General features: G+C 44.0%; 1 protein-coding gene across 1 annotated transcript; it reads right to left on the bottom strand.

The window, feature by feature from the left end:
- Positions 1-2,399: 2,399 nt before the first annotated feature.
- On the bottom strand, positions 2,400-8,560 carry ZPBP2 (zona pellucida binding protein 2). Its single transcript, XM_059830448.1, has 8 exons — positions 8,482-8,560; positions 7,617-7,697; positions 6,948-7,073; positions 6,224-6,385; positions 5,062-5,280; positions 3,793-3,878; positions 3,030-3,207; positions 2,400-2,497 (listed from the first exon to the last, which is right to left on the bottom strand). The coding sequence occupies exons 1-8, from the start codon at positions 8,558-8,560 to the stop codon at positions 2,400-2,402; spliced, it is 1,029 nt and encodes a 342-aa protein (XP_059686431.1).
- Positions 8,561-11,987: the final 3,427 nt, after the last annotated feature.

Genomic DNA, 11,987 nt, shown 5'->3' on the forward strand with positions numbered 1-11,987 from the left:
AGTGATCATAAAAAGTAAAGGTGAGGCGAAGCGGGAGCTGATGGCAGCGATTTGTAAAATCTGAAGTGTGACAGCGATTCAGCGGCTCGGGAGAAGGGAAGGGAGCGAGCTGCAAGGGATGGTGCGTCATAAATAAAAGATTCAGCTGCATGTGGGTTGTCACAGGCAGCGAAGGGGGGGAGCTCCAGCTGGGTGGAGAGAACTTACACAGGAAAGGTCAGAGCAAAGCCTTTTCACATCAGTTTTTCATGAAAGTCTCCACAGAATTAATGACACAAACTCCTTTGCAATGCAATACTGAAATATTTGACCTATTTTTCTACTTTTAAGGCCCACTGAAAAAGTTGAGGCACTATAAGAGCTTCCTATACCTCCAGTTTTTAGAAGGAGGAGGGAGTAAGTGCTCATTTGTGACTCGATTGCCACTGCACTTCGTACCTACTTACTGCTTTTTTTCTCCCTAATAATTCATGCATGTGGCATTCCTCTGTTGTGAAATAGGCCGAGAGACGCAGGCAGCAATCACTGAGCCCGTCTGTTTAATCTGTATAAGCCTGCACCGTGCACACAGTGTCCAGTTGGCAGCTAAGATCATCAGCCTACAGGCAGTTTAAATGCTCGTTACAGTACATTTTATTCGTCAGTATTTAATAAGTAATGATTCTGAAAAGCTCGGAGCGTGGTCTGTGCCTGTACCGTCTCCTGCTGTGTTCCTGTCAAAATGGATAAGTTAAACTGGGTTGAATCTGGTCGATTTTTGGATGAATACCCACCAAGGACTTTCTAGATGCCATAAGAAGTTGCAGTTATTGAGTAGGAGGTGCTCTTTTGCTTGACTTAGTCCTACATAGCACAAAAAAGAAAGGAATGGCTCTGCGCCGGGAAGCCGGGCACGGCTTTCTGTGGCTCTGTGTGTGCGCAGGCAGCAGGGCACAGAGTCCCCTTTGCTCGAATTGCGGGGGGTTACACCACCGTTGCGTAAGCGGCTGCAAAAGGGATTGCGCTGGCCGGCCGGTTGCGCTGAAGGGAAAGCAGGGTGAGAGTTCTCTGGTGTCCCTCGACAAAGTGACCAAGTCTGGAAGGAGCAGCTCCCATCAGGGAACAGCTTGCAAAGCTTAAAACAAAGGTGTTTTTTTTTTTTTTAAAAAGCCCATGTTCTGGTAGCTCCACTGTGGCCTCAGAAGCCTGCAGCAGACTGGCTGCTCTGGTGGGCTCATGCAGCCCGTGCTCTACACCTTACAGAGGCTGGTGAGAAGTCAGGGTTTTTGTCAAGCTCTTGAAAGTAGTAAAATCATCTTTACTAATAGTGCTTTATGAGCAAAATGATCAATTGCTGCAGATCCAGCAGCTTTCCTTCAAAAGCAGATCGGAGTAAGTCTTTCTGGAAAGAAACCTTTCCCATTATCTCAGCGCTTTGGCAATTTGTGTTTTGACTTGTTACTCATCCGGTGAACTTGACGGGAGTTTACAGCTGGTGTAAGAGGATCATCTGCTCGTCCAGCACAGCACCTGGGGCCAGCAGAGCTCTGCCATGAGGATTTGATGCAGCTGAAGGCAAAGATGCAGCAGCAAGCAGGCGGAGGAGGGTCTGCAGCCTCTCCACTTCCCTCCCCAGGACATACCCGCTTCTTTCTGGGGAGCAGCGGACAAGAAGAGAACCCTAAAAGCTGGGTCCTTAATTCTTCTGACTGCTGGGCTGTAGAATTTGCTATTAACCTTCTCTCTTGTCTCAGAGACGCGATTTCACTTTCCGCTCTGCTGGTGTCTGCCTATCAGCAGAGCTTCCACTGGGGGAGCAACACGGAAAGCCCTGAGCGCATCAAAGTCCGTTAACTGGTGCATTGTACAATTTTGCACAGGGCAGGCTGAAACATTTCGGACACAGAGAAAGAAACAGGGAGAAACAAAGGGAAGGGCATTTAATGCTTTTAAATCACAAAGATTAAATACTTCTATTAATATCTGCTAGAAATTGCTCATAGAGACTCTGGCATATATCATTACGGCACATAATTCCACTACAACTATCTGCCATCTTTCCCTAAATTGTTCATAGCTCCTTTACGTTCTCTGAGGAAACTGCAGCACAAAGCTGTCGTGTGTCTGGTGGCACCACCAAGAAACAAACTCTTTGCACTAACAGCCATATGACAAACATCCTTTTTTGTTTCATTGAATTACTTTACCTTGGGTGAACACTTCATTTTATGCATCATTTTTACAGTCTAAGTGGTCCCTGAATACAGAAAATGTAGGGGTGCATGAACGATGATGTTTTGCTATTGTTCAAAGACGAATGTAGGATTCCAGAATTAGTAGCTAAAAATGAAAAGAACATCACAAAACCAATAATGATTTCACAGCTGCTCTTCGGTTTTCCAATTTCTGTCGTCAGTTTATTAGCAAGACCTTGCTCCGTACTTTTTGACTCGAGGCCTTGTACAAATCTGGCAGGTCACTTCGTTGTTAGGACTGTAAGTTCCAGGATCACAAACCACTGCAAAGAGAACACAGTCAGTGTTTCATCCAGCTCCCCTCTGCCTCAGCCAGCACCAGATCCGTTGCACACCACCACATGCCTTCCCGACGCCGTAAGTGAGATCTCGTCCTTCCCAAGCTCGCTGAGCCTCCCTCTCCCTAAATACCCCCAACTCCAGAACTAGCAGTAGGTGCTGCTGGCAAAACACCTTTTAAAACAGCTGTGTGTTTCCTAGCAGCACTACCATTGAGGTAATTCTTTCTTATTCGCTCTATATCCTGAGCAGTCACTCACCAGCGACCTGGAAGAAAAAAAAAACACTTTTCCGCTTACTCTGTTTGGAAATAGTTACACCTACGAGCACGCTAACAAACACTGCCAGCTTGTTTTCTGTTCCTACCTGATTTTTTAAATCTGCGATGTTAATGTCTTTCCAAAAGATGAATGGAACTATCGTTACTTTTGACACCGATGTTTAACAAATACTCTTCAGAGAAACCTGTGATCAGAGCTAATAAACTATATTTAAATCAATGTATTTTATATTTACCGCAGCAACTAGCGCAGTTCTTGTGGGTGATATCGTTTTTCCCAAAACCTGGTCGACAACTGTCAATGCGAGTAACTGAGAAACTGTTGTCCACATAGTGGATTGTAGGAACAGTTTGAAACTCATGCTTCAAAGCATACATCTGTTTATTGAAAAACTCTCCAATGCGATTTCTTGCCTAAAATTCAGAAACATCAGAAGAATAAAAAATAGTCAGTTGTTTTTTCTTGATTTAAAAATGTCAGTAAATACTTCACAGTCCCTATTTCCTCGCCCCCACTGACCTGTCACCTTAACTGGGAGTCTTCCTTTGGCTTCAGGGGGCCTGGGATCAGACCCAGCATGCAATCTGATAGCGTCTTTTAACATTAAGAAGCCAGAGAGAACAGATCTTCAAAATCAGCTATGGTAGACTTTGTATTGTATTCCATCTACCAAATCATAAATCAAAGACTTGGAGAACTGGCAGTTCAGTATACTAACATGAATATTAATGTGTATAATTCTTTATTCTTAGAAGTAAATATAAAGGAAACAATGAGCCTGATTATTATTTTTTAAAACTGTTTGGATCAATTTGACTTTTAAAAACGGTTTTCCATCCTGAACTGAATCACTTGAAATCCACGAATTGTCATTTACAATGATACTAATCCCATGAAATCTGGGTGAAGCTGGATTACTACCAGTCAAATCTGTAGATGCTAAGGCAGAGATTTGTGTTAAATACGCAGAGAAGACCCAGGGGTGGCTGACACAGAACCTCTTGAACTCTCATGTTTGTTGCATCTTCACAATCGTAAGGAACCTGGTGGCAAACTTCTTCCCATCCTGGTGCAAAAGGATTTACTGTGGGTGGGGGGAAAAAAAGATACATGTACACATGTTGAATATATTACAGTGAACTCAAATATCTCCAGCAGGTATCTCCAGGTTCATTTCAGAAAACATCGACAAATAAAATGCATTACTGCTTTTAGCATCTTACGGTGCTCACTTCATCCTATCATACCCTCTTAATTTTGCCTCTAATTTGTGAAGAATGATGTGGGGTTTTTTTCTTTCACCTGTCACTGTCTGCAGTCAAGATCATGTTTGGAAACAGTTCTTTTGATTGGGCACGCGTGGATGATGAAAAATGAGTGACCGATAAAAGGGGAAAAACCAGATTCGGTCCTGGTGGTTTCTACCCAGTTACTTAAATCGCTTTGTTCCAGTAAGAGTTGGAGGTCAACCAATAAAATAATGGGGGGAAAAATATGCTAAGCTGACAGGAAGAATGGAACCAAATTCTCACACAGTACCCTCAGGTTACAGAAAGGACTAAAGTTTTACGTAAACTTAAAACCTTTGGGTCCTCAGTTTGTTCTGAATGTTTCTTGACTTCACTGAGGGGAAAATGGCCACAAAACTGTTCCATAACCTGTTGGATGGTCCCGCTTGGCAGATGATGAGAACAGATACAGGAGAGAATGTGGTCAAAGCATTAATGAATAACTTCCTCTCCTCAGTGATAAAACATCTCTAAATTAGGGCAGCCATCAGGGTTGATTTAACCTGTTTTGCAAGGCAATACAGCCACATCAGTATTACCGTAAGGGAACTGTGAGGCTCTTGCTTTTAACCTCTGTGCAGTTTCCTAGAACCAAGCGAAACCACAGAGGTCACAGACTTATTAAAAATCAAATTATGAAAACCAAATACGATCATTTTCCTTTTTTTTTTTAAAAAAAAATCATTATGGCATCTTTTCAGCTTTCTCTTTTCAACAATCCTTCCAACTGCAGACCTTGAAAAGTAACATTTCTTGCTAAGGTTGTAAGAAGTACGATACTACAAATTCAACATATAAACTGCATTTTAGCTCCATCTGTGGGCTGGTAAGAAAAAATACAGGGACTCAGAAAGAAAGCAGGGAAACTACTTCTGAAGGTATACTCGACTTTAATGTATTTCAGATGTTGTTTATAGCACTCTCAGGTTGTTTATAAAAATAAATGGTCCCTCCCAAACTAACACTGAAATCTGTTACCTTGAAAACTAACAAATAGTTCATGCAGGAGGCCTTGTTTTGGTATCTTGACAGAATGGCATTTGTAGGATGACTCTATGATGTGACACGTCAGATCAGAGATGACGTTATTTAAGACTTTCTTTAGTTCCTCAAAGAACTGGCCGTTAGCTGCTAGCTTGCATTCCTTTGTGGTAAAGCGAACAAATACCTGATACGTATGGTCAGCTTCCCTGTATGCTTTAAGAAAATAGTTTGTGTGTGAGTTCTGCAGTGTAATCACAGATTGAATCTTATACAGAACCTTATCGTCTGTATCAGTGTACTTTGTATCTGAAATAGGGGCTCTTATTCAAAAGTAAACAAATAAATAAAGCTTACTTATTAACCATAACAGAACAAATTCATCCTTGCCAGAGCTGACTCAAATAGTAGGAGACATTTTAGTTTGAAATGTACAGGAATGTATGTGCTTATGTTAGTAGGAGACATTTTAGTTTGAAATGTACAGGAATGTATGTGCTTATGTTACGAGGCTCTGCTCCCAAATATTAAAACAAAAAAGGGGGCAAACAGTAAAATAACACAGAACTAGCATGTCTACAAAGTTGTGTAACCAAAATGGATTGGGATTATGCAAAAACATTCTATGCAATTATGGGGTAGGAGTGAATATTTTCTAAAATTCTTTTAAAAGTAAGTGTTTCTCCAGCGTTTTTGGAATGTTATTTTGCAGGTGGGGAGGTGATATTGGTGAACGGTGGTTACAGACGGTGGCAGAAGGCTTGAGTGTGCAGCTCGAGCAGTTGGGGCAGAGGGCTCATTCTGCATCGGCGTATGTTCGGTTTAGTAATCTCTCTCGTGGGAGACTGCACTCAGACACGAGCTTCCCTTTCAGATCTTGGATATCACTGGAATTGTTGTAGTTTGCTTTGTTCTTATTAAAGGTAGAGCTTATTTTATTCTTTGAGTGGTCATATATTCTTGGTAGCAGTTATGTAAAACTTCTCCCAAAACTGGGAGGGGGTGTGTGTGTGTATAAATATAAAAAATATATTTTCTATTCTGGGAGAAAATGTCAACTATTTCTCTTTTTCAAGCCTTGCAGTAAACATGCACTTCACAAACCCACCAAACTACAAAGCCTATGTGCATTAGCTTACCAGTAAGTTAGCAATCTTACCGTACACCATAAATTTATATGCCTCAAACATTTCTCTTTCTTCTTGTGTCGTGGTTTCTATGATTTTGTGAGAAAGAGTGCAAGTGTAGGCTCCAGACATAGACTCCTTAAAACCCATCACCATCAGCTCTCCTGTTTCTGTAAGATTCACATACATTCGTCCTAGAATAGAAACAGGAAATACTTGATTACTGGAAATGTTCGGTTTCTGATGCTCTGATGATTTAGAACATTTGAAGATGGGATCTCGCTCTTGTACATAATGACACTGATTCACGATAGTCTGAGACAGTCTAAAATTTGTGACCTTTAGGACGTATTGCAAGTTTCCTTCTGTCTCAAACATTAGAGAATTTTAGAGGGAGAAGAGAAACGCAGTCTAATGTCAGATCTCGTGGAAAAATTTGACAAAGGACCAAGTGACTATTTGGACGCACCATCCTATTGCAGGGTGGCATCAACAGAAACAAGGAAAATATGTGATTTCATGTACAGTAATCTACTTAGCCATTTGTGGTTGACTTTTCCCCTTGTAAATAGAAAACAGAAACTATTTCTCTATCTCAGCATATTTTCCTGATTGGCTCCCCACCCCCCGAGGCAAGAGGCTGTTTCTAAGTTTGTGAAAAAGGACTGTACAAAGCCTATTCTATTAGTGACTGGGGAAAAAATGGCTAAGGCGGGCAGAGTGGAAATCCTTTGCAGTCCGAACAAAGGGACTAACCTTCTAAATTTTTTCCATCTGGACCAATCCACAAATACTTGGGATCTATTACTTCTTCTTGAGAACGAGCCAAATCCATGCATACTAGAAACGGGCTATTTGTAAACACCTTAACATACACGTTAACTGCAACACAAGAGAATAAGGTAAATGACGTGAAATGCTTATATTGAATGAAATCACCAAAATACTAATTTCAAAAATGTATTTAATGTAATGCTAGGTTTATCTTTCATGTTGGGACTTGAAAAAGTGTAAGGTTAATCTTTTGTCTCCAGTTGCTCTTATTAATATCACGGAACTGTCCACAGCGTGCTTGGTGCTGACTGTGCGCAGGAGACGCTTGAGTCCCACACAAATCCTGTTGCAGGGTCACAAAAACCACCAGATTTTGAGCCATTTGCAGAGTGGGACCCTCATTTAGACGTTAAATTTTCAGAAGCGCTCATAGTAGTGCCAGGGGACAAATGTATTTCTAAACCTACCCCCCCTTGTTACTGTATGCTATCAGGATCGTATTGTGGAGTCTCCAGCACTGTGTGTAGCTACGCTTGGTGGTGTCACTTCCATGTGTAGCGTTGTCTACATAATGATCATTGTACTTAAAACTCCATTTTAAAAGTCTCGTAAGACCTAAAAAAAAAAAAAAGATAAAAAAGACAAGTTTACCTTCATGTTTGATATTGCCATAAACATAATTCTTTTCTATTAAATCAACAGAATGTTGCTCTTCCTTAGGTGCAGCTCTCACTGTAGGGAAAAGGACTTAGAATGTTACAGAGAGAAATCTGAATGCGTGATTGTTAACCTTTTATTTTGTCCTAGCAAGTTTCTGTCCCTTGCCTTACTTCTTCTTTCTCCCCACACCCTTTCTTAAAAACAAGGGCTCTCACTTGTTGCTGACTTGCCAGTTTTTGTTGCTTTAGTGCCCAGGTTGCACATCTGACTTCATATAGCAGGTTCCAACCCAGCTGAGCCTTTCTCCTTACAAAAAGCCAATAAAACAGTTAGAAAACCTAACCAGAAGGCTAAGGCTCTTCACAGTGACCCAGGGAGAACCAGGGTGGGTGCAAGGTGGTGGCTGTGGGAGGGTATTGAGTCTGCAAGCCTTTTGCCCTTTGGGAAACTGTGGGCAGATGTCTAGGCACAAGGGTTTCTGTTATGAGAGCCCCCAGGAGATGTGAAAATCGTTATAATACGTATTTTCTGCTGCTCTTTCGGGCCGCGGCGGGAGACTGCGGCGGCCCTGTCTGACCGCTGCTGTCCCGGCCTCAGGCCGGGAGGGAGAAGGGCGCTGCGGGGACCAGCACCTTCCCACCCAAAAGGGGCTTTGTCGTCATCTGCTGAAGGGAGGTCCTGCTCCCCACAGCTGCTCCCCACAGCTGCTCCCCACAGGCGGCCGCGCCCCGAGCAGAGGGGTGCCCCCCGCCCCGTCCCGCGGCGGCCCCGGCCGCACAGCCGCCCTCTGAGGAGACCGTGCCTCGGAGAGGGCACCCGCTGCCGCTCCCTCCCTCGGTACCTCCACTCAGGGCACCCAAGCCCGCCACCACCGCCGCCGCCATCCCCAGCAGGGCCCCCGGGGCGGAGCGCGGCCGCCCGCCGCCCCCGGCCATGCCGCCGCGCCGCCCTCCCCGCCTCCCCCGCGCCAACGGCCGCCGCGCGGCGCCAACCGCCCTCCGCGGGGCGGGGGGGCGCTAACGGCACTGCCCGCCCTTCGCGCGCGCCCGGCGCTTCCCGCCCTTTCCTCCCCTCAGCGCCGCCGGGGGCCGGCGAGGCGGGGGCGGGCGGCCTCTCCTCGCCTCACCGCAGCGCTTCAGGCAGGAAGGGGGGTCCCCAGCTCCTCGCCCGGACGCCTCTTTTCTTCCTCACCCACACCCTGTGCTCTTTAAAGATTCTTTTGTTATTATTTTTTTGTTGTTTTTTGCTTCACGGGCCTGCGAGGCCTGTGGGCCGCTTGGCTAGCGAAGGATGGCCCTGCTCCCCAGGTGCTAGCCGCCCCCCTGGGCTCCTGTCACACCTCAGCCCCATGCTTGAGAAACTACCTCTTCCACAGTGCGTAGTGAAATTTATTTTTGACTCTAAGGTGGTGTTTCCAGCTGTGTGGGCAAGGATAGGAAACTAGGGGGGGGGGAGGAGGGAATAGGCTCGGGCATGGGCTGTGGTCTGTCTGCTGGGTGCGCTGAACCGGCCCGGTAACCGCAGGGACGGCCGGGCTGGCGGCTCCGGATCCACGGTTTGAGGTAACTGCAAGGTTTGCACGCCAGGCTGTTCTTCAGCTGCAGGTTTCTGGAGCAAGTCATTATGGGACACAGTACTTTCAGCTTAAAAACAAAAAACATTCCTGCCCCTTGCTGTGAGAAAGACTGAAAATAAGAGCCGGGCATATCCTGTTGGCTTGAAAATAAAGCCGAATGCCACATTATTACTTCAAGTGCTCGGTGGTTTTTAAGTCAGTTACATGTTTTGGAAGACTTGCTTATGACTTATAGACTTGTAAAAGTAGAAATACTTTGTTTCTAGAGTGAGTGTTATAAAAATACTCAGGAAACACAGCTGAAAGGGGAGAGGAGGGTACTTGCATTTGACCACACCGCACATCATGAGACACTCAAGAGCAGGAACTGTGGCCAAGCCTCTGGTAGTTGGCTAAATCGTATTTATCGTGCAGCCCCAGACCATGCCAGTGTCCAAAAATGATGTAATAGTATTTGCATAACAAATATGGAACCAGCCAACACAGGAATGATAGTTATTTTTGTAGACAGCTGTAAAAGTTTTAATTCACTGCTTCCATGTAAAAAAAGCACTTAAGTTACGAGTTTTCTTTAATAAAGCATACTGAAAAAATAAGTGTGAAAAAGAAGGTATCAAATTATTGATGGAAAATGCTTTTACTCAAGGCTGGTGGCATTTTAAGGTAGTGTCCCTCTCATTTCATGTCTTGCAAAACTCATTGCTCTACTAAATGTGTGCACTGCCTCATTATTTCACTTCTCCCTCTTTGCAGGGAAGCGGCCACCCTTTCTTCTTCCTTAGACCAAGATACTGACTCTCAAGTGGTTGGTTAAGGTATAAGAACTATGTCAGGGTTTTCATTTTTAATTTCCTTGAGCTGCTGAACAGGTCATAATTAGGACCACCTCAAAAGATCCAGCGTTCCCATGTGTTGAATGTTTTCAGTTTTACTCAAAGTTAACATTTCACGCTTATGCCGTATAGGCAAAATGATTCAGTTTTTAACGTGTCTGCTATAAACTAGTCATATTTCAGTCTGAACATCCTCTGTTCCTAAGGATGTTTATACCCTTTTGTCATGTAACTGTCCTACACAGCCCTTCACTCTCCAGCTTGTTAATTATTATAGAAGAGTATCTTTACTATAAAGCTTTGTCTGCAGTTTTGAGTCTTTATAAGCTTAGGCTCCTGGTCTGTGTCTTTAGTCAAATGACTCATTCCTTTTCAAGTCTATAGTATTTCTGAGTTACAGACTGGTAAGTTGTCGTTACAGATTTGTAAGCTGAGGGGAAAGAAAAGCTGGTTATCTTTAAGAACAGGGTAATGGCGGGGGGAGGATTTAATGGGACCAAGTGTGAAGTCATGTATTTATGAATTACTAGGTATTTTTGCTAACAGCCAGAAGCTCTGTCAGTAGGAAATGATGGGAAAAAAAATCTATTGTAAACTTGATCATGGTGTGAGTAGATATTAAAAAGGCAAATATTTTATCCTAGGAAATATGTAGAGGTATTTCCAGGAGTACAGGGTCATGTGAATGACCTGTGCGAGGCTCGGGAGAGATGTCACCTGGGATGCAGAAGAGAAGTTTTGTCTCTAATCTTTAAGGTGGGCGATCTAACGCAGCGATGATGCGAAGGAGGGCCATGATGAATAGAGTGGCATTTTTTCTAGGCTGGCAAACCCAGGCTCTTCTAATTTCTGCCCTTGAAATAAAAGCAGAGAGAAGACATGACTGAGTATCTGATGGTAAATGTGAGGGAAAGTGAAGATTTGAATTAGAGAACAAATCTGGCAGTAAGAGAAAATGGCTGTGAATAATCCTGGGATGGAAAACAGAAGGAGGTTTCTGATCATCACACAGTAGATTCCAGGGCTTTCTTAAAGTTCATAAGAGCGAGAAACCTTCCTAATTATTAAATGGTTCTGGAAGGGGAATACAGGATTGTCTGGAATAGCACGGAATTGGGCTTGATTATCCCAGGTATCTCTTTTTAACATTGTTTTTCCAGAACCTTTTTCCAAGTGATGAGAAAGCGTCCATTTAAGAAGCAGTCGTTGACACAACGCAAAGTAAGTAGGAGAACCACGTTTCCATGTTGTCTTGTTATCACACCCCTGAGCTACGGTAATTCGCACTTGCTGTCTTTGGTTTTATGTCTGAGTGATCAGGTCAGATCACAATTTCATTTGCCACTTAATTCACTTCCAGATTCTCAAGTTGCATGAGTATTATTACTGATTTCTGGACCCCTTTGTGGAAAACACATGTGAAGGAACAAAAATGCATTAAGCCTCCATCAATCTTCTTACCCCAAAACATTCATTCCTCAGTTTTAAAATACAGCTGAATTGCAGGGCCAAAAAAACCCAACCCAACCCAAGAGCACAATGTGATGAAATAAGTATAAAACCGTAATAAACAGCAGCTTGGGTTTACGTTTTCCTTTTTCTCTCTCTGCTGTCTCTCTGGCTCATCAGAGCTCGAAGCTGCGAACACGAACTCTGTGTTGATGCCAAAGTGCGCCAGGTACAGCCTGTTCTGCGCTGATGTTCTGTGCTGATTGGAGATCGAGGCCAACCATTACCTTTCTAGGCCTTTTCTTGGTAAATAGCTCTGGGTGAAGCAAAATGCCGTGAGTAGTGCTTGGCTTGCACGTGAAGTCAAGGCTGTGTTGGCCTGGCACAGCTCGTGCTTCCTCATGAATCGTAGAAGGGTTTGGGTCGGAGGGGACCCATCAAGGTCATTGGTGCCACCCCCTGCCGTGGGCAGGGACATCTGCGCTAGGTCGGGTTGCTCAAAGC

This window comes from Gavia stellata, chromosome 28, assembly GCF_030936135.1.
Source record: "Gavia stellata isolate bGavSte3 chromosome 28, bGavSte3.hap2, whole genome shotgun sequence".
Classification (NCBI taxonomy): domain Eukaryota; kingdom Metazoa; phylum Chordata; class Aves; order Gaviiformes; family Gaviidae; genus Gavia; species Gavia stellata.